This window comes from Hirundo rustica, chromosome 3 (assembly GCF_015227805.2).
Source record: "Hirundo rustica isolate bHirRus1 chromosome 3, bHirRus1.pri.v3, whole genome shotgun sequence".
Lineage (NCBI taxonomy): Eukaryota > Metazoa > Chordata > Aves > Passeriformes > Hirundinidae > Hirundo > Hirundo rustica.
In genome coordinates, this window is record NC_053452.1 from 72,295,151 (window position 1) to 72,318,230 (window position 23,080).

The 23,080-nt window shown below is 43.7% G+C and overlaps 1 protein-coding gene across 5 annotated transcripts; it reads left to right on the forward strand.

Annotated features, from left to right (window-relative positions):
- The first annotated feature begins 2,033 nt into the window (after positions 1-2,033).
- POPDC3 (popeye domain containing 3) lies at positions 2,034-16,577 on the forward strand. 5 transcript variants are annotated; one of them, XM_040057914.2, is made up of 5 exons: positions 2,034-2,224; positions 4,564-4,680; positions 11,869-12,612; positions 14,330-14,438; positions 15,325-16,577. In XM_040057914.2, exons 3-5 carry the CDS (start codon positions 12,122-12,124, stop codon positions 15,652-15,654), a joined length of 930 nt encoding a protein of 309 aa, XP_039913848.1. In that variant the 5' UTR covers positions 2,034-2,224; positions 4,564-4,680; positions 11,869-12,121; the 3' UTR covers positions 15,655-16,577. The 5 variants fall into 5 exon arrangements, with proteins under 5 accessions (XP_039913848.1, XP_058275647.1, XP_039913847.1 ...); XM_040057913.2 differs by lacking the exon at positions 2,034-2,224 and adding an exon at positions 3,069-3,170; XM_058419664.1 differs by lacking the exon at positions 4,564-4,680.
- Positions 16,578-23,080: the final 6,503 nt, after the last annotated feature.

Sequence of the window (23,080 nt, forward strand, 5' to 3'; positions counted from 1 at the left end):
TGAACTTTCTTTTTCCTCTCTCTGGGGGAAGTTGCCAGCACACCCAAGGGAAGGTCTAGCGCCAGCTCTAAAGGGGCACTTTTGGATGCCTGCTTGGGTAATCCTGCCTTGGCTGCAGCAAGAGTACAAGACGCATTTGGAGACAGGACAGCGGAGAAGCCAACAGCAAGGCTTTCTGCATGTTTTACAGAGCTTCCAGGCTTCTCATAGGATGAATCATGTCCAGGTATAGGTGTGTCTAAGGTCCAAAGATCCAATAGCAGGTGTGAGAAGAGGGAGCTATTTACAAGCAGTCAGAAGCTCATGATACTGTTTCATGGCTAAGCAGTGTGACTGGCCCAAAGATGCCCATCCAAGTGTTCAGGTTCCTATCCAGCCCAGCTGGAACTAACCTTGCCCTTTCTACTATGCATGCCCAGCTGGCCCTTGAGGCCCCTTGGCCAGCTGCCTTCCCAGCCTCTGTGCAGAGCATTTGCCACAGCTGAGCCTTTCTCTTGATCCAGGGCCACAAAGTCTCCTATGGCTTCTCAAGTCCAATATTGGATTTCTGAGTCTTACCGCAGGCTCCCTTGTAAGTCTGCCTTTAAGTATGACCTTTATATCTTGCCATACTGCTGCAAAGAATAATATTGGTTATAATTTGGTTCTACATTTACTAGATTATCTGACCTTTTAGAAATGGACCTTTTATATAAGTACAACCAGCAGTTTAAAAAATATCAGCGTAGTCTGATGACTCAAGTGGTTGGTTCAAAGCACACTGGGCAGAGCTAGTCTCTTTGTACCACATGGCAGCTTTGCCATCTTATTATTGCTTCCCTTGCGTCTCTCATACAGGTTTGATTTCCAAGGCTAGATTGAGAAGGTCATTTGTAGTCTCAGTCTTACAGCACTGGATAATATTGACGTAGAGTTGACTGATTTAAAATCAAAAATATGAGAGTGGTTCCTGTTCCTTGGTGATCTATATATCTGTGGAGGATTACAACGGCCATTGCTTCCAACTAAGTACAACTCAGAAAGTATCTTAGATATGCCACCAGTATTTTCTTGCTTCTTTTATTGTGATTAGAGGTAACATATTTTAATTTATGTAATAGTGGATTGTTGGAATAATCTAATCTCAGCAGATACACAGATCAAATAAAACACTTTAGCATTCTTCTTTTATTATGCATTTCTTTGTCCCTTTGTTATCATTCCAGTGAAGAGTAAATATAATGGACAAATTTATGCCTAATGCAACTGGGGAATAAGTGCTTTCAACCTCCACCCAAGTATAAAGAAAAAGGGAAAAAACAATGAATCTGTACTGCCTCAGTTTTGCCAGTATAGCAGTCTCTCACCTTACACTGTTAAAATTAAACTAGTTGTGAAATAGCATAAACTAGTTGTGAAAAAGCATGCCTGAAAGTATTGGACCTGCACTGCAAACCCCTTTAAATGTTTCATTAACTACAAGAACCTTAATACATACTCTAATAGATATATAAAAATACTTTTTGACCTGAAAAATAATAAATGTAAAAATAAGTACTGCAATCAGGTAATGAAGATTTGAATATATGTAACTCAGGATAGTGTAAAGTGCTCTGCCTCGTTGCTTTCTCAAGTTTTAAGGGAGTCAATTATTCCAAAAATGTATGCATCTTCTTCCCTGGCAAACATGGAGCTAACAAATCTTTGAAAATAAAGAACGCCCTCGGGAAAGCGAGTTGTCAGAAGCGTTGATCCCTTTGGCTAGAGCAGGACAGGTTGCTCTGTCCTTTAACTTCTGGAGAAGGTGCCGTCAGTGCCCCGCCGGGCATCGCCCTGCTGCACGACGAGCGTGCCAGCCTGCCGTGGGAGCTCAGAGCTGGCCACCGGCACACACACGGGCTTCTCCACTCTTACTGCCTAAAACCTGCTACTGCTTATGCTCCAGTTACTGATAAATAGCTTCTCTAGTAACAGGAGTTGCTCATTTAATAGGCTGTGGTTTTTTCTGTCTTAATAGCTTGTAAATCTGCCTCCTCCTCCCCCGCCAATAAGCCCTCTCTCCCCGAGCCACGAAGTGGTGGCCAGAACAAGTGCGCAGCTAGCACACTGAAAGGCACCGACACCTCCGTCTTCTCGGGGAGGCATTTGCTTCTTCCCAAAAGAAGCAGCTGAATGGTGCGCCAGCCTTGTGATGAAGGCGATCCTGAAGGCGTGCATCTCCCTTCTGAAGTAACACCTTGCCGGGGTGAGTAGGTGAAAGGGAAAAGAACTGTAATTAAATGTATTCCAAACCAGCGGCAGCGGACAGTTTAACCCCAAGACAGCCGTGCCAGGAGCGGCAGGTTTTGCGTGCCCGTCCAACCTGGCACCGCAGCGGGTTTTAGTGTGCCCAAGTTCAGGGCTCTGCCGTCCCCGAGTGCTCCCCACCGCCGGCAGCCCGGCCTCCCCCGTACCTCCCCCCCGCTCTCCCGACGGCTTCGGCGCCCACCGGCGGCACGGCAGCCCCGGGGGAGCGGGGCCAGATCGGGCCGGGGCAGCCCCGGGGGAGCGGGGCCGGGCCGGGGCAGCCCCGGGGGAGCGGGGCCGCCTCTGCAGGAGGGGCTCTGCGGGACGGGAGGCAGCTCCCGCCGCCGCGGCTGCCCCGCCTGGCCCCGCTCCCCCGGGGCTGCCCCTGCCCGGTCCCGTCCCCGCTCCCCCGGGGCTGCCCCGGCCCGGCCCGGCCCCGCTCCCCCGGGGCTGCCCCTGCCCGGCCCGGTTCCCCCGGGGCTGCCCCTGCCCGGTCCCGTCCGTTCCCCTGGGGCTGCCCCGGCCCGGCCCGGCTCCGCTCCCCCGGGGCTGCCCCTGCCCGGTCCCGTCCCCGCTCCCCCGGGGCTGCCCCGGCCCGGTCCCGTCCCCGCTCCCCCGGGGCTGCCCCGGCCCGGCCCGGCCCGGTTCCCCCGCGGTTCCCCCGGGGCTGCCCCGGCCCGGCCCCGCGCCCTCAGCCCCGGGCCCGGCGGAGGCGCCTGCGCGCTGCGGCCGCTCGGTGCCGGCCCCGCTGGCGCCGCCCGCAGCTCCCGCGGCTCCTCTGCCTATTTTAGTCACAGCCGCGGCTCCGTGCCCGCCGCGGGACGCGGGGCCGCCAGCGGCGACGAGCGGCAGCCCGAGTCCGTCCCGTCCGGGCGGCCGGGAAACTTTCCCGGTGCGCGGGGCAGGTAAGGGGCGCGGGCAGGGCGGGGGCCGAGCCGAACCGAGTCGGGGCGGGCAGAAGCCCGGGCGCTGCCTCCGCCCGCCCCCCGCCGGCGCTGTCCAGCCGGGCAGTGCTCGCAGCGCCGCCCGCTCTGCCCGGGGCCGGGGGAGAGCGGAGCCGGGGCCGCCTCCGGCACCGCCGCGCTCCGGGACAGCCGCGCCGGGACAGGGGCGGCGGCGGGAGCGGCGGGACAGGGAGGGCTGGTCGCCTTCCCCGGGGATTCGGCGGCGTCCTGAGCGGGGGTTACGAGGGGTCACTGTCCCGGGAGGAAGCCCTCCCTCCCTGCGTGCCCGGCGGGGGTAACCGGAGCTCCCGAGTCAGCCCTGCCTGGAAGTTGGAGAGCTCTGCCGTGTCCCTTCTGGAGAGGAGCGCGACACGCTGCCCAGCGCTCCTCCTCGGCAGGGCTCCGTCTGAAGTGGGACCCTTCGCTGTGTGTCTCGGATTAGGGTTTGTCCCTTAGGACAGCGGGGTTTCTGGTTTTGCCCGGGTGCTGCCGCTCATTGCTGGCTCGGGGAGTACCGCTGCTGTCACAAAATAACCTCGGAATCCGGGGATTTCTTCCTCCGGCTGGGGATTTGCCTCGTAGACTGGCGTTATGTGAGTCCTCTCCCTCTCCATCAACTAATGGTAAGAGCAGATGAACCCTGAAATTGGCATTTGCAGTTGCTCCTTTCCAAGGATAAGAAAGAGCAACACAAAGCACTTCTCTTCCCCAAACCACAGGGGTTTTTTTTGCCAAACGCATTCTTCCAAACGGTAATGTTTTATTACATTTTCTTCATCTGTCCTATAAATCTTTGTATGCCTTTAGACTGTCAATCACTTTATGGGCAAATGTAGCAGATCTCCTGTAATACTGAATCACAGACCACCTGATAGTGCTAAGAGATGTCGCTGATGAACTCTGGGCTCCAAAACTAGGGCTTCTTGCTAACTTTGTTGTTTAATGGGAATACGATTGTATACATAAGAGTTAAAATGTCTTCACTGACCACAGAAAAACAAGGAATGGTTTCCACTTCTGCTGAACTGGTCCTGTTTAGGCTTTCCACAAAGTTCCATGTGGTGCCAAATAATAAAGTAGCTTAAAATGTCACATTTTGAAGAAATGCCTTGCCTGCAAAATAGTTAGTACACTGCAAGTCCTCTAGTGAAACAGAGAAAAATGGTAACTGTGGTCAGTTGTGGTCCCTGACACAAACTTTGCCCTCACAGATATCTTAAAGCTTTTATGACAAAAGTTGAGAACAGTGAGTTTATTAAGGATTAAAGAAAAGCATCATTAACTGAAGCTATGTTTGATCTTTTCATTAAGTGTGTGGATTCTTCAGAGAAGGGATTTTATTTTGTCATTTTAGTGTGTTCCCCTACTTGGTGAAGAAGAGTTCTGGTCAGTGTCTCCAGGTGACAATAGGCAACCTGTGTCTCTGTGTTTGGACTCATGGCACATCTCTGCAAACCAGTTGTATGTGCAGGTATGGTGTGGTGAACTAAGCCTCCTTTTTGGGAAATAAAGTTCATGTCAGGTGGTTGGTTTCATGGGAATACATTCCCATTGAAAGGCACTACTGCACCATATAAACTCATTTAAGTGGAATTCCGCAGAGTTCAGCTGTAGTTCATTAACCCACTTTTAAAGCACTTGTGAAATGTGCCTTGTGGCTGCTTTCTCCACTACTAATTTAAAAGCTGAACTGGAGAGAAGCTTGAAATTGTACTTCCTTTCAAATTTTACTCTAAAACACAATAAAATAGACCCCCTGAACTGTTTTTTTGGTAATGCCATTCAATATTCAAGAGCCTTGCTCAAATTTATCCAAGTGCTGGTGATCTTAAAAAGAATGTCTGACAGCCATTCCGTATTCATGTTTCTAGGAGCAAAAGAACTTAAAAAAATGGGAGAGGGGATTAAACTTCTTAATTTGGTGGGAATACCACATCTACTCACGGTTCATTAATTCTGATTCAAGTTGAAAGGAATATGTAATTTTTTGTTGTTGTTGTTTCAGACACTGTCTATATGATAAAACAGACAGGATCTTCAACACTGGCTTTGCAACCACATAGGTTACATTGTATATTTTACAGTGATAAATGAGGAATTGTGGAAGTACTGGAAGTTGTGTGTTGTTAGCTGGTCTTTAATTAAAGACTAAATACCAGCTTCACTGTATGCAGTGCTCCTAATGAGCCTTAAACTGTTCTTTCTGTATTATTCTGTATTATTCTGTGGGGTTTCTTTTTCTCTCAAGACCTCCCCAGCCCAGCTTTTTTCCACTTCCTAAAATGATTAGTAGGAATTTAAGCAAATTGTAAGCAGAATCAGGCTTTCCCAGCTTCACCCTAACAAGCTCAGTGAGTAGAAAGTCCCATGAAACGTCTCCTGTTCTGGAGCTCTGCTTTGGAGACAGCAGCTCTGCATCTGCTGCAACAGGGAGATGGGAGACAGGCCCAGCTTGGCGAAGAGGACAATCAGTCGCTGGCTTTGTGCCTTTTGGTGGGTTCTTCGTGTGGAGCATTGGCTTCAGCGTAGAGGTGGCATTGGGGTGTCTGCAGGGTCAGGCAGCAGCTGGCTCAAGGGGCTCCTTGGCTGAACAAACTGAAGCATGGTAGCCTAAATTCCATCTGACCAGAGCAGGGCTTTGGCCCTGGAAAGTCCTGCTTGGCTGGAGGTCGTGTCTCAGAGCTGCCCTGAAGGCAGTGAAGCACTGCTGGTGGCTGAACATGCCCCAGCTGCCTGTTTTGCAGCTCTGAGCATTCCCAGGAGGATGACTGTCTGGGAAGGTGTCACATCACACGGATGATCTCAGTGTGGTGGGTCCATTTTGGGGATTGCAGCCCAGGCGGGTACTGGAAGGATTAGGAAGAGTGTGGTCTGGCTGCTTTTCCTCAGGCCTGGGACACCTCACCTTCCATGTGACAGCCACTGATCCCATGGGTGAGACAGTGATGAGACATGAATGGGATGCCTGCCTCAGCCCAAGGCAGTGCTAATCCATCTTCTCTCCTCCCATGAGCGTGCTCCCAGTGACTCGTTTTGCCTCGTGTGGGTGGGTCACTCGCAGCCCTTCTTGCTGCAGCTGTGATGTTGTGCAGAAGGGACACAGAACTGCACTGCAGTCCTTCTTCATTCTGCCATGAGGATGTTCACCCATGGACTGGGATCCTGAGGCTTGGTTGCTCAGGTTGCAGGCTCCATGGTAAAGCATTCACATCCCTGTCTTTGAACACATCCCTCTCTTTGAAGACCGTTCATGGGAAGGGATGCTGGCTCCACACAGATGAAGATTTCATCTATAATGTCTACAGGAGGAATAATTTCAGAGATATACCTGTCTTCAGTGTTTTCTGCTGTCTAAAGTAGCTGTTAGTTGGTATCTGAGATAGGCGTCTGGGTTTCTCTGGGAAGACCAGGTCCAAAACTTTCTAGGTATATACAATTTTTTTTGTATCAAGTAACTCAAGACAAAAGTACAGGAGACATTGCTGCAGTCATCTAATGTGATTTCCTGTAGCACAAAAACCAGAATCATAGTAAATCATTTTTTTCTTAATAGTATACCCAGATTTATCTTAGGGACCAGACATCTTAACTTCTTTAATTCCTAGCAAGGGAAGTCTTTAAAGCCATCCTGCTAATTAATTACCTTTGTTATATATGCTTGTGTGTCTTTGAAATCTGCATATATCTAGTTTTATAGTGGCTGATTATCTTGATACCGTTGTCTTTTAGACTGGGTCATCCTTTTCTTCCTCGTCTTCCTTCCACCTTCCTGCAGGCTGCATTTTGTTGGGGAAACCTTGTGTTTTCCAGTATTATAATTACAGCTTTCTCTAGGCTATAGTCTCAAGAAGTTTAAGGTAAATGTAGCTTGTGTTGTTAGTTACTGTCCTTATTGCCGCATGCATGTTCTCACCAGAAGTGGGTCCAGGGGCAGTTTATCACTGAAAACAGCTGGTTTACCTGCCCATACTTGCCTGCAGGCACGGAGCCATAGCTCTCTGTAGGTGCAGAGCTTCTCTGTGCCGTGAGTTAGACACTGCACTGCAATTAAGAGTTTGGTTCTCTCGGTCCCTGTGGGTATCTAGCCCCCCTGCAGAAGGAAAGTAGCTTGGGGAAAGTATGCAACACAAACAGGGATTGGGAATGATAGGTGTCAGTGGGGGCCACATTCCGGAGATGTAGGGGCAGTGGAAGGAAGGGGTGTCTCAGCTGACATAATGCCTTTACATTGCATGGGAAACTACTTGATGAAATGAAGGGGCAGTTTCTTTTTATAGTCTAAATGATGTTAGACCAGATGTAATTTTTAAGCCATGGGGGGAGTGCTTGGAGCTCATCCCTCCGGATGCGGGGGATGTCTGGGTCAGGAGGACCGCCCCTGGCTGGAGGGCATGCCCTGCCCCTGGTGGAGCTGCTGGAGTGTCGAGCCAGGCTACGACTCCTAGCTCACGTATAAACATACACACTGTAGTGTGCAAAATCCACCATGATCTCATCTTATGCAAAGAAGTGTATATGCTGTGGAGGAAAAACTTTCCTTTTGCTTCTGAAGCTGTAGCAAACAATTCACCCAGGCTGCTTACATGATTAGCTTGTACAGCTCTCTAGCCTGTCAACAGGTACAGTGTGAAAGTGCTGAGGGCTTTCTTTCAGAGTACTTTGGGATAAGGCAGCTAAAGAATGGACTGTTCAAACTCTGAATAGCTTTACTTTTGACTTAATTAAAAAAAAAAAAAAAAGACCCAAGAGAGAACTGCTGGCGGCCTCAGGGCTTTTAGGGTTTCTTTTTTGCAGGAATTATTGTGATCCAGACACAGTAACTAACACTTATGGCTTCTCAGGGTTGAATTGAATCACTGGTGACAAAAATGGGGTAAAGTACATGGTTCTTGAGCTAATTAAGAATGTACAAAATGAGTAATGCTTTGTGTGAACACTGCAGTGTAGGGGGGAAACACCCATTTGAGGAAGGGGAAGGTTGTAATGTGCATTTGTACAATGCAAATTCTTCCTGTTTTGACTGGCTTAGTGTACTGTTTATACAAAATTCTAAATTTCCAGCAGGTATTCATTTGGTAGTGTATAAGTGAAATACTCCATTTTCTGCTTTGAAATTCCAGCAGACTACGTGATTTTAACGCTTTCTGAGGACAGCTTAGTTCTCTCAGCACTGCTGTTAATTTTGAAGAAGTCCGTGCCACTGTATATTGCTCACATCTCTAGTCTGGGCTGATTTTTTGCATCGCTTCATCTGCTCCTGCTGGAGAAGGTGGGATGTGTGGTGGGGCAAGACACTCTGAAACACGTCAGTAATTCAGCCAGTGCTGGCAGGGCACATCTCCTCCCCGAGCTGGGAGGACTCATCTTGCATGAAGCTCGGGGTTTGGCAGCCTACAGATGTCAATGTGTGTCATTCTGACTATGGCAGTCCCATGGCAGGGAGTGTGCAGTGCATGGCACCCCTTCTCCATGGGCAGGGCATGGCGGAGAAAGTACTCAGTGTTTGCTTGGGAAGACACAGTTCTTCAGCCTTATAAGCCAAGACAACGTGCTTTAAATGCAGTTTCCTGCTTGCTGGGTCATCACCATCAGATGATCATGTAGCAATAACTGTTCACCACAGCCAGGGCAATTGAAGCAGGACATCAAACAAAGCAGAGGGCCAAAGCACCTCAGTGACAGGATGGTGTCCCCTCCAGGTGGTTACAAGTGGCAGTGTTGTGCTACGGTGGAGGATGACTCAGTTGGTATCACAGCTCTTTGGTTTTTTGGTTTGGGGGATTCTTTTCTCCCCCACAACCTCACTTGTAGTAGATGAATGGCCTAATTAGGGTGACTGTTCCAAAGCCCTCAAGAGTTAAAATTTTGGACTTGTAGGAACTATAAAGCAAAATGTGAAAAGCCTTTTCTAGCACTAAATACCTTTCAAAATTGGAAATTTTACTATGCTAAGGCCCATACCTATTATTGTCTCTGCTCTATTTACAATTGCCAGCGAATTTTAGCTCCCAAATATTAGAATAATTTCTTACTTGAGAAGAGCTGCATCCTCTCTTTCTGCCTGCAGTTCACTGGCAGCAAGCATAACCCTGAGAAGTCAGTCCCATTAGGAGCGGGTTTTGTCAGTATTTCCAGAGGGTTCAGGTTTGCCTGCACACCTTGTGTAGCTCAGGAGATTGTTGTGTTGGTAAGGCAGTGCTCTGGGCAAGCACTGGCCTCCCTCCTTTGCCTGGGAGGAGAGAGGCCCAGGGAGATGCTGCAGCGCAGTAAAAGTTCTCATTGTGCTGAACAAATGGAGTTCCACGTGGGAATTTTCCACACAGCGGTTTTGGAAGATGGGTCCCATTCTGAAAATGAACAGTTACAAATGCAGAACAGTTTTCTCAGGACTTTGTTTTTGCGTATTATGACCCCATATCCGTGTCCTGGTGGTGTGCTGTTCTTTCCAAATTATTTTGGCCCATCTTGTCATGAATAGATGCTTTACAGCAACTGTGAGCTCTAGTGTGGGCAGACTGAGAATGCAATAAGTGAATTAAAAATTGTACATACATTCTGTGAAATTACTATTATATCATGTCAAATTATTGCAATGTGTGGCATTACATGATGGAAAGATGTTGGTAGTGTAAAGCAAATTACTGATCCACTGTGGTTTTGTTTGTGGCATGCAACAGTTTTCAGTGTAACTCCTCAGTCACGGTCCCCTTCAAAATACTGATTTTATTATTTTTATTTAGAAATTAGGGTCTTCAGTAAAACTGCTTTGAGCAAATTGTTGGCAGGAGAGTAGAATAACAATAATCCAAAATCACTGTCATCAGTGTTTAAACAAACAATCAGTCAAATAAAAAACTTCTGCCACTGATTTCTGACCATGTAATGGAAATACTGACTGGATTCAGAACACAAGATCTGGGAAATGCTATTTTGTTTTGATTCAAAAATCTTAAACCCCTTGATCTCCTAAGTACCATCCAAAATTCCTCATGATCTTACCATACCTAGGCAGCTTCTTTATAGTTGATGCAGCTTCCAACTCCCAGTCTTCAAGGGATAAGTCCTACATCTGAGGGGAATCCTGTACCAGAGGAGAGTATTTGGATAAAGAAACAAACTGAAAAGGCTGTAGTTGTAAACTACCGTATTCTTGTAATGCAGGTTCTTACACTGCAGGAGGATTTTGAGCATTGTAATTTGGAGAGATTCTGTGCTGTTTAGCTGTGGTATTGTTATGGACCATGACTTTCCTATCACTGTTCCCAGAGAAGGCGAGTTTCCTCCTAACCTGTTCTTCTGAGCTCTGCTGCTCAGTTGTTTGGGATTTTACGTCTTTATTTTGCACCAGTGTTATTCAATCATAAAATTAATGTTGGGGTTTGAATAAACTTTAAAGAAGTAATGTTGTGGTGGCTAGGAAATACAATACAAATTTTCTTTATTAATTTCTTAGACCTGTCATTGTAAAAGAAGCACCACTGACAGCCCTGATGAATGATGTTGGATGCTTCGCTGCAACAGCAATGCTTTTAAAGTATTGACTTCTGTGGCTCTTGGGAGGGGGAAAAAAAACCAAGCTACTTTGATATTCTAGAGAATCTGATAATTTTGATAACAAGATAGTTCTTAGTTTCCCTGGTGTTTTACCAGGAAAAGATCCAGACAGTAAGGTTTTGGAAGGTTTCAATTCTGATTACACCACTAATATATTCTGGCTTCGCAATTTCTACCTAATTTCTGTGTATAATCTCACACTGAAATACGTATTTTTATTTTAAAAGACAGATATGGAAAGCTGGTTTTGTTTTTTTGTTTTTAGATTTATTTGAGGGTTTCTTGCTTGCTTCTTGGTTCTGTGTTTTCCTTTTAAAACTCTTAGGAATACATCACCATATGAAAATGAATAGCATGTTTTACATTTTAGGGTGTTGAACGATAAAATTATGTGGTCCATGGCATGAAATTCTATGATGTAGAACTTTGAATGTTATAAAATTGCTTTGTAAATGTCCTTTGAGTCATATTTTGCAGGACTACTTACTTCATGTTCTAATATCATAATCTGTATTAAGACGCCTTTAAGCTTTGTAGTCTTCCTTATATGACAGGGGGTTTTTGCCTGTTATCCTGGGAGTAGAAAAGACCATCCCCTGTGACACTTGGGTTTTTCTTGTGGTGTTTGAGGATGGAGTTTGTTGTCTCCAGGAACAGAGAGCAGCTTTGCTCAACCCATTAATGAGAATGATTTGACCGAAATCCAGAGAGAGATGGAGGAGGTGAAGGAAGAAGAGTTCACTGTCTCTTCTTGTTAAAGAGCTGGGTAGGACACTAAAAAGGCTCTCAGGGAGTGGGGTCTGGACCAACAAATCCAACTACCTTCTCAGCGGTGAGGCTGTACAAAGGCCCGTCACAGGATGTTGTGAATGCAACACACAGCTTTACACGGATTCAGTGGCAGTTCAGTGGTTGCTACGGGGATCACAGATACGGAAAACATGATCTTCAGCTGAGTGAATATTAAAGTTTGATCCTGGAATCACAGAGCTGCAAGGGTAATTGGATTGTAATGCAGTCTGTGGTTTTAGGCAATAAAACTTTGATAAAATTTAATTGATGAAAATAATTTTATAAGTAATTCTTCCTTTCTTCACTTGTCCAGATCAGATGAAGCTACAGATGACATGACCAAAGTCGAAACAATGCATGAACTGATGAGAAACAGCACTGACAACGTTAGCTGCTTAGTTCCTGGAAATCCTAAGGTGCAACTTCACTACCAAAGGAGACCCTGATGTTATGTGATCATTGAGCAGAGTTTGCAAGAATGGAAAACCAAAGGAAAACCAAAACTAGCTGCATCTCATAAATTAAAAATTTTCAAGATTCAGCTGAATGAAAAAATTATTCCAGCCATGGGAGAAAATGCAAGTTTTTGGGAAAGCTTGATATATGCACATCCTACGTGTACCACCTGGAAGCAAGAGGCAGAGGGATCTATCTACCACCTAGCCAGTATTTTCTTTGTTGTGGGCTTCATGGGTGGAAGTGGATTCTTTGGGCTCCTCTACGTCTTCAGCTTGCTTGGACTGGGCTTTCTCTGCTCTTCTGTTTGGGCTTGGCTGGATGTGTGTGCTGCTGATATATTCTCCTGGAATTTTGTACTGTTCGCTATATGCTTCGTCCAGTTCGTTTATGTTACCTACCAAGTCCGGAGTGTTGCCTTCGACAAAGAATTCCAGGAACTTTACAGTGCTCTCTTCCAGCCTCTGGGAATTTCCTTGACTGTGTACAGGAAGATCGTCTTGTGCTGCGATGCAGAAGTGATTACCCTGGAGAAGGAACATTGTTACGCCATGCAGGGCAAAACGCCCATTGATAAACTGTCCTTGCTTGTGTCAGGCAGGTTGGTATTGCTTTGTTCAGGTTTTCTGCAAATAGCTTTATTTTCCTCTCCTTGTTGAAAACGAAAGGAAAAAAAAAAGAAAGAAAGAAAGAAAAAGCCTGATTTGTGTCTCATTTGTTTATTTTCCAGAACATTAGATTAAATATTAATGGAAGTAATATAAATATTAATAGGTTAAATACACTTGTCTAGGATAGCACTAGCATAAAAACACTAAGCACAGAATCTGTAATAGCATAAAGAGAAGAATTTGAAGTCATTCTTTTCCAGGCTGCTGTATCATAGCATTTAATAGGTTAGACAGATAAAGGGAATAAATGTGGGTTTTCAGTGTCCAGGTTATGGCTTGCTGTCTATCTGCTGCCTACCTGATGAGCACAGCATTGGTCCTGTTTCTCTTTACTAATATAATCTGAAATGGGACAAAAAAATAGTTACAAAACTGAATATACTGAGAGATCTTGACTTTGATACAGATTGTATTTGGTTGCTTTCAAGGGAGTGGGAGAAGAGTATCTGTAAGGAACGGAAAAAGACTTTAAAGTGTCCTTTCTTTACAAAAGGATGTAGCTGAGCCTTATCAAGGCTTGCAGACCTGGATCTGCAGTTACTATATATTGTGGTCTTGTGTTACACCTTGAGGCAATAAATCCACATGGTTGTATTCCCTGTTTCCAGGAGAGCCTTCTGTCAGCTTTGCTGATGCTTTCCTGGAGGGAAACATCAGTTTTTGTACTGTATGGAAAGCAGGATGCAGTACCAAACCACCACAAGAGTAGGTGGTCATGGTCACCACCACCCAGAGGTGATGGACATGGACTTGTTGGGACACTGGGTGTGTGCATTATGACAGCCTGCTGCATGGATAGATGGAACTTGTAGGCTGCTTGACACTCAGCTGATTTAGGACTACTTGCAATGAACAATATAGATTGTGAGCAGTTTTCCATAGTGACCTCATGGAAGTTGCTTTTGGTCTTACCAAAGGAGAGGTATCCATCCATCTACATGCCCAACCAGTTAGTAATCAACCAGAGTTCTTGCTGCCCTTCACCATGTGGTACAGGGCAACTTGTGTGCCTTCAAATTTATATGTTATTTAAAAAGTAGCAAGGAAAGGAAATTTTTCTTTGGCATCTTCAGAAAGCCACAGCATTCACACAGAGATCCCGTACCTCCAGGCTGTTGTTCTGGCTCCAGACATGGTCCTGTGGCCATGTAATTCCTGTTAAACATGAAGAGAGGCCTACCTAACACTTGCCATGGGGCACTCCTTCTTCCCACTCCCAGTTTTTGCCACCTTGTTCTCTCTAAAGTGTGTATTTGCCAAAACTAGAAGTAAATCCCATGCTTTTCAGGGGAAGCAGGTAAATGCTGTTACGGGCATTGGTCTTTCACCTCTCCAGTGCATGACAGCCTTTTCATGGCAAAGCTTGTGCATCACTGCACAGACCTACCACAGAGAGAATAATGTGGTTTGAATAAGGTCTGGAAAAATCTTCTTTTCAGTTGCATGATTGTCTTGTATGCTTTCCTTTAACTGGCCAGAGGAAGTTGGGTTCAAAAATACAATTAGGATAATGTTGGGCATTGATTGCTTTTTAATGCTTTCAAAGCTTTATTTAAATTTCTCAGATACTAGAAATAGCACATTCTTATAGTAGTCATTGCTGGTGTACAGGTAGTGACAACAAATTAACACGTCTTATCTTGGTAGGATCAGAGTGACAGTTGATGGGGAGTTTCTGCATTATATTTTTCCTCTTCAATTTCTGGACTCTCCTGAATGGGATTCACTGAGGCCCACAGAAGAGGGAATTTTCCAGGTAAAATTTAAGGGTTTCTTTCTTTGGTTTTGTTTGTTTGTTTGTTTGATTGTTTTTTGTGCTGCAGGAAACTGTTCAAGTACTGTTTGATTTAGAAATAAATTTATTCAGTTGTTGGTTTCGCTTGTGATACTACGCAAACAAGTGGCACCTCATTAGTTTGGGAAGTCTTCTTTATCAGTTGGACTGGTTTTGCTGTTTGTGTCTTGTTGCAACAAGAAAACAGGGGTTTTCTTAAAGCTAATCTGGGAGGTAGGCTCTGTTTGCATTCTTTGGCTGCTCTGATACTCAGCCCTGAGAAGCCAGGTTTCCTCGGGGTGGGAAGAAGCTGGTGCTGAAGAGGTTTCCCAACGGGAGATGAGCCAGGGGAAGACGTGCCCGTGACACAGCTTGGCACGGGTTACAGCGTGGGACGCGGTGGCAGCTGGGCCTCCCGTGCCCTCTGTGAGCCCTCCCACTGCCGTCACTTGACTGACGCGCTGGCTCCCGTCTGTGTTGGATCCGATGTCTGCTGTCACGAGGACAAATCCATGGCATTTATTTGAGAGCTTTCTTCAGACCTGCCTTCTCGGCCGAAGCTGCCAAGAGTGGAGCAGGGAGTGCAGGGCTGAACCAGGGCATCCATGTGGCACTGAACCACGCATGCCATATGGGCACAGGCATGTTGTCATTGAGGCTGACTAGATGTGATCGCTCAGTCCGTATCCAGTCACCTTTCTCACTTGTCTTTTGCATACAGTAACCTCCCGGAGGTCTCTGGCTCGGTTAAAAGGCTCTAATTGCAGTAGACAGGTTCTGCTGGGAGAGGGAGGGAGGTGCCTTCTGAGCAAGGGCAGCAGCAGCACCGCCACCTTGTCACCTGGCTGTTCAATTCTGTCTTCTCTAGGTAACGCTAACAGCAGAGACAGATTGTCGGTACGTGGCCTGGAGGAGAAAGAAGCTCTACCTGCTGTTCGCTAAACACCGCTTCATCTCTCGCCTGTTCTCGATTTTAATTGGGAGCGACATCGCTGAAAAACTGTATGCCCTGAACGACAGGGTGCACGTGGGGCAAGGCTTCAGGTACGACATCCGCTTGCCCAACTTCTACCACGTTGCACTGCCAGAGACCCCTCCGGTGCAGCCCTCCCACCGCTCGCACCACCTCCAGCGAGGGTCCCCCCGGCGCAAGCCCGCGGGGGTTACAAACTGCGCCTCCTTCCTCGCTCCCTCCTAGGAGGGAAGACTCTGCTGCAGCCGCTCCTCAAGGCGACGAAGGGAAACGGAAGGTGGCGAAGCATAGGAGCAGAGAGACAAAAGCAGATTAAGCCAAATTTGACTGACAAGTGCCATTTATGTTAATCGGAGTAGGTTGAGTTTCCTATCTCAAGCCAGCAGTTGGCTTCTGCATTTTGACTGTCTGTGCAGTGTTTACTTTCTGTTGATACTCCTGTTGATCTTCATCTCTTTCATTTTGGAGGAGAACAAATCATAAGAGTCTGAGGTCTTATTGCAATTGTGGTGGCCTCTGTGGTGGTGTCTTGTTTTGTTGCTGGTTTTTTTTTTTTTTAAAGCAAGCCCATGGTATTTGTAATTATATTTTTCTCAAAAAAAATTTGTCACAATGAAGTATAGTCAGAATAGTCAATGAATACAAGTAAGTTGTCTTCAAAATAGAGCAACTTGCTTATACTGTTATTTTTTATGCCATGTGAACGTTCTCTCAATTTACATGAAAAATGTTGCAGAAAAAAAGACTAAGGAACAATTGCATTGGGTTTGTTTCTTAAAGAAATGAAAGATTTTGAAATGCACAGCAATATTGTTAAAAACCCCAACAAAAGAAAACAACAAATGAGTAGTTGGTTTCTCTCTGATTGTCCTTAAGAGGTATTACATGAAAACAGACGTGCCATTGCTTGCATTAGAAAATAAAAGAGCTGTAACTGCTGCAAATACTGCTTAGGGAAATGGTTGTGTAGCGTTTCTGATAGAATGTGATGCTATAGGACCTGGGCTTCTGCAGTGTGATTGCCCTTCGTGACATGTACAATAAATAATGTTAGTCAATCTACTGCCAACTCATTGGAGTTTGTTGTATAATATTCTTTTTAGCTATGTTTGTCAGGAAGAGACTAAAACAGCTGCAGCAATAAATAAATTTTTAACTGACACGTTCTTGTTTAGCTTCCAGAGTCACTTTTCTGTGTCTATGAAATTCTTGATTTAGGAGATACTCTCTCCCTAATTCTGCGGTGTATTAATGACATGAGGGAGCCTCAGATCGCACTTCAGTAGGAGAGAGTTGGTTTCGACCCTCGGGGTCACTGTGCCTTTGAAGAGAAGTCCAAATGTCTTTGCCAACTCACCTTCCTGCTGCTCTGCCTGATGCCTGCCAGTAATCAAGAAGTAAGAAGCATTACTATTTTATGAGAATGGATTGCTGTTTGATATGTCTGGAAGTAGATAATATTTTTAATATTTTAAAATTGCTGGCTTGTTTGGTAGGATGACCCTTGTGTGCTTCTCTGTGTGTGGATATGCATTTAAGTTTAGATCTTGTAAGTTGTTTCTGGAGGACTTAAGATGATGGTACATCTTACACTTGAAGGATAATCATGCAGTATGTATAAAAAAGCTGTTTAGGAGTGATGTGAAACACTACCTGTTTGACGGACATTTGGTATAGAACAGATAGGATTGTACAAGTTTTGCTTTTACCTTTATGTTACTTCCTCAGAGAGAAAAACCAGCCAAGCAAAAATACCCCAGCATCCAGTGTGATAATCCCCAAATCATTCTCATAACCCTTCCATGCAATGTATTCTGTATGTACTGCTTATGCATGAAGTCCTTGAGTCACAGAGCTACTTTGTCTTGGCCGAACAAGAGCTGGAAAAAAAAAAGGCAAACAGTTCACTGATGGCTTTTAAAAACCTGTTCAGATGATAAGTAAGGCACAAAGTGCCAGAGGCTGGCAGCATGTAGTAAGGATGTACATCTGCGTAACAGTCTACAAACATAAAAATATTTTAAATGCATAGAAGAGACCTTATTCTAGACTTAGGTATAATATAAATAATTTATTAATGTTCTCCTTGTTTTTCTTGAATATTTGGGTTTGACCTGTTTATTCAAGAAAATTTGTCTTTACTTAATTCTGACCCTACTAAAGTTAATTAGCTTGATCATCTTCACTTTAAAAAAAGACCAAGGATTCTTACTCACCCAATTTCTATATCAAGCTTATATATTCTATTTAAGCAGTAGCATCCTGCTTAGAAATACACCGAGGAATGATGGGTACTTCATGACATACTTTGATATTTTTTTTCTTTTTTGTGACTGTTGTATGCCTTGGTTTCTGTTGCACACTTTCCAAACACAATACTCTGATGCTTTCCTCTGCTGGAATTGGTCACTGTCAGAAATCTCTACCAGGACATGTCTGAGTCAATATCTGAAGATACTCTTAGCTAATCCTGTTTAGGTGTTGCTACTGTGCCTTCTGGGCTTTGAGTCATTTTTTAAAAATTGTTTCTTGTTTTCCAGCATCTGTTTGAGACATGACTAGCAGAACATTTCAGCTGTAACATTCAGCCGTAAAATAGATATCTACAATAATACAAGTGCACACAAAAGGGCTGGAAGCAAGACAGAAGTTCTCTCTACCTCTGTTTTTATTTTAATCTGGACAATGCTTCTAAAACATACAGTGAAATACGCTCTGGTATGCGACTCATAAACCAGTGTTTTGGGAGGGCTGCATAATCTACCTAAATGAAGACATGCTCAGAATGATGTCAGTGAAATTAGACAAGCTTTGTGAGATCATAAACACCCAGTCATTAGAGAGTTGGGGTCGCTCAGCCTAGAGAAGAGAAGGCTCCAGGTAACATCATATCGCAGCCTTTCAGTGCATAAAGGGGCCTGCAAGAAAGATGGGGACAGACTTTTTATAGCAGGGCCTCTTGTGACAGGACAAGGGTAATGGCTTTAAATTCAAGGATATTTTTAGATATAAGGAGGAATTTTATTATTATGAGTGTGATGAAACACTGAAACAGGCTGTCTAGGGAGATGGTGGATGCCTGGTCCCTGGGAACATTCAAACTGGATGGAGCTCTGGGCAGCTTGATCTATTTGAAGATATTCCCACTTATTCAAGGGGGTTGGCCTAGATGGCCTTTAAAGGTCCCTTCCAACCCAGACTATTCCATGATTCTATGATTATTTACAGATTAATAACCATTTGGAGCTGGATGAAGTTCTGACTTGAGCATCATCCAATTTATGCCTGTGTTACTACTCAGAAATAACTGTTACTGAGGTGATCAGATTCCTTCACAATTGGTTTAAACAAGTGGATACTTGAGTCCATGCTGCTATCAGTGAGTCCTTTTCTTGATTGTGTAGTGTTTCCCCTTGGCTCACATTTTACCATTTTTACCAGTTCCATAACCTTCTGTGGAGTTACGTCTACATTTATATGCTGCTATAGGTAAGAGTGGCAGAATCTGTGCACGTGATGATGTGGTCATTCATCAGTTGATTTTCCTAAGCTTTTATAATTATCTGGACCTCACGTTGGAATCACACCCACAACCTGCAGAAGGGCTCAAATTTGCTGTTTAAGGTAAGAAACTGTATGGCCTAGGACAGTCCAAAACAGAGGGGGAGGTGGAGTAGAGGAAGAGAGAACTAAATTTCATATAATTTTTATCCAAGAGAGGTTTATTTCAAATTGTGCTTCTGACAAATTAATTTGTTGGGTGCAGCAATATGTAGTTAGAGCTTCAAAGCAAGTCTTTTCTACTTAGGAGCACAGGACTGACCTTGCAATTCTTTCAGTGTGGAGTATTTTTTTTAACTACTAATAGTGTAAGTACAGGTAATGGGTTCCATCACACAACTCTACTCAAAACTACAGGAACTATGGAATAACCCGAGAGGATGCACCCCAGTGTACTGTTGTAGGTAAAACACTATGCAAGGTAAATTTTGAATGTTTAGCTTAAAGTAAAAGGTTAATTTATTCAGTTGCCTGTGATAACAGAGACTGAGCTTTGTGGCTGAGGAGGGCCATCCAGGATCTATGTTTTCAGGAACTATTTTCCTTACAGCAAAGCAAATTATACATATAGAGATATGACCTCCCCTAGGATTAAAGTGGGGAAGCTGAATACATGCTTGGATGATATTGCACAGATTTGCCATACCACAAAAAAGACATATGCTTGTAGTAATTAAATAAAATGTTGATGCTACATTTTCAGGAAAAAGTGCTCTACAGATTTTGCTTATTGTAAATGAGAAATATAAGACATGTTTGGTCTCAATGTACATGAAAAATTAAAACACAATATTGTGTTGCTCATATGAACAGATATTGCAAGCCATGTGTTAAAAGTGAAACAAATCTACAACTCTTTATATAGAAGAAAACTGTTTGAATAGAAAAGGAAAAAATTCATATCTGTCTGTTGAATTCAGACATGACCAGATTAATACTTTTTTCTATTCCTGTAATAATTGAATGCATATTTCCCCCCCTGGCTGTTACTGCGTAACAGTTTTTTTTTAACTATACAACAAAATAAATACCATATTAAACTGATTTGTTAATCCCTCTTGAAAATGTTTATTTACATTAATATGTATTAAAATATAATAGGTTCAGGGCTCCTAAGCAATAGCACCCTTTCTTTCTGTTTGCCTAATTCAGATTAACTTTCCTCTCTTGTATATTTTTTAATCCCATCAGTTTCTACTTGCTGTAATTCTGCTTTTGTGGGAATCAAAAGATGCATTGAACTTGACATGTAAATCAGGCTAACTCATGCTGATGAATCAAACCCTGTAGGTGGAGCTTCATCAGCAGGAGTGTGTAGGAGGAAGGCAGCACAAGCATGTCATCACTTAGCTCTAGATTTGGGGTTGTGTCCCAAACCATGGCTAGCAATGCCCTCCTAGAGGGTCACTTGGCAGAGAGTTCTGCCAGCAGAGGGTTTGGGCTGAAACCATCTTTCTGCAAGCTACAAATGTTGTTAAACCCTGCTCTGGAGTGGAAAAAAAAAAACAAAAAAAACCCCCAAAAAACACAACAACAAACAAAAAAGGGACCTTCACAAAACCTTGTGAGAGCAGAAGGATTTTAGAGCAGTTATTCTTTTGCTGTGGATTCACAGGCAATGTTTTTTAAGTTGCCAGTTGACCTGCAGCTCCTAATTCGAGGGATTGGTGGAGAATTGTAGGGACAGGACTATATCATTACCTGAGCAGGCTTTTGAAGACAAATGGTGATAAATGTTAGATGATCAAGAGCTACGATATCGAAGTCATATAAATAAACAACTGCAATAAAATAATGGTGATAAATAACTATTTCAGCAGTGAATCCCATACTTTTCATCATATCCAGTAGTAACTGTCCACTTAAACTTATCTAAATCTGGGGGATATGATAATTTTCTGGGAGCAAAAGCAACATTAGGCCAAGAAAGACACTGAGGCAAAAATCCCATGCAATGGATAAATGCTCTAACCATGTAATTGTGTAGAAGTGGGCAGCACCACCCCCTTCTGTAGAAACTGTACATCATAGGCAAGCATCAAAGCATCTCAGATCTGTGAAAGGAGGTGAGCAGGCTCCTGTTCCCAGGCAGGGATTCTGTCCCAAGCAGCCTGCAGGACTGGGCTCAGTGAGGATGAAGCACACACATCTCTTTAATATCTCCTATGTGTGGGTTTTAGGAAGAGTGCAGGACAATCTAGATACCCAGTGCTCTGCTTGGACTTCTGTGCCCAACTGTAGGACATGCCTTAAGGGTGAGATACTGGCAGGTAAGGTTTGGGATGAGTATAAAACACATTAGATATGACCCTGTATCTTCTCATATGTGTTCTCTTACACTGGGTAAATGAAAAGCAACATAATCCATAACAAAAATGAGGTAAGCCAGTTCACATCTGCCAAGATACCCAAGGATGGGTATCAGCAATTCCTATAAAAATCTGTTGTGTTGGAATTTCTTGCTGTGCTTTGGTCCTCTAACTGTCTCACTGAAATCATCAAAGCTTTTATGTAATCCAGCTGTAGTAGCTATTCCATTTTACTAAAAGATAAAATATCTTGAATACTTATTTTGAATGTGAAACAAAACTGTCCTGTTTTCATTTACAGAAAAGTTGAGTCCCTCAAATGATATTTTCAAGCAGATCTCACTAGTGAGGGGAAATAAGTGCTTCTCAAAAACAGCTAGATATCCAGCACTCTGCTCTATTTATCACTGGGTCTCCATTTTATTGTTTGGTTACAGATTTTCAAAAATACAGTGTTCTTACAAGAAATATGTTCATTATCAAAAGAATTAATAAGTGTTCATAGAAAAAATACAAGAAATACTGATGCATAAAATATTTTTACATTGGTTTTGATTTTACAAACTACTAGTATATTTTTGTTAACTATACTGATTGCCAATTTAGTTCCAAAAGTGCTTTTTACAGTGGTCTACGTACTTCAGCTACATGCAATATGTATGTTTATTGCTGTCTGTATCCCTGCTTTTAACCCTATATAATAGGGTTTTGTTAGTTGTTTTTTTCTTTACAGAACAAAGAAGTATAATAAACATCATTCAAAAGATAGGTCTTATTTATTAATTGAAATCAGAAGACTTTTTTTTTTTTTTTTTTTAAATTCTGTGTTTGCCTTTACTCTAAAAAATCAGGGTAGCAAGGGGCAGTTGTGGCATGCTCTAACTCCACACACGTTGACAGTCCTTTACAATATGCACAGTTTACTAAATTTATTAAATTAAGTTTATTAAATTTAAAAAACCTATCTCTTTCAATTTCAAAGTTCTTCTCAGCTGATCTGTTTACTTTTTCTTTCCCCCTCACTGTGGACTATTCTCACTATCAAATCATGTATGCTGTCTCTGTCACTTGTTAAAAAAATTCCATAGACTCATGTTCAGCCACCCCCTACTTCTTTTTTATCCTCGTTCCTCAAGTTTTTAAGTCAGGTTTTTTGATTTATTTTTCAATTCTGTATATCTGTCTGGGGATGTTAAACACTTGTTATTTAGTTCCTTTTCATATCTTTACATAAAATTCTAAATCCTTATCAATAATTTTTAAAGTTCCTAGAAAATGGTTGATAATGATGCAAACATGCAACAACCTGAAGGTTCAGTCCTAGCCTTTGCTTTTCAAAAATAGCCTCAGTAAATATTAAAATGCACAGCTAAAAATGGATTAATACTGCAGCAAAACATTAATTGTCACTGTCCCAACACCCAAAAGCATGCACACATTTGTACTCTGACGATATCTGTGATCACTTTCATCTCTGCAGTCACACAGACTCACACAAATTCATAGGGATCTCTGCAGAGAGAGAAGGCTGAGAGCTGCAGCTGAAATGCATTTACTTCAGGATTAGTGCAGATATCTCTCTGTGATTGTTTCAAACTTTATTTGCACCTGGAAGTTGTCCAAAAAGGGAACAGAAAAATCACGGCCAGTTCATCACCCAGTGCTGCCAAATCTGCTGTAGTGGAGACCCCTAAAAATGGGCTGTCACCCCGGGAGGAGACATACATAATGCAAAAGCATGGCTCTATTACTTGTCTTCCAGTTCTGTGTGAAGTAAGAGC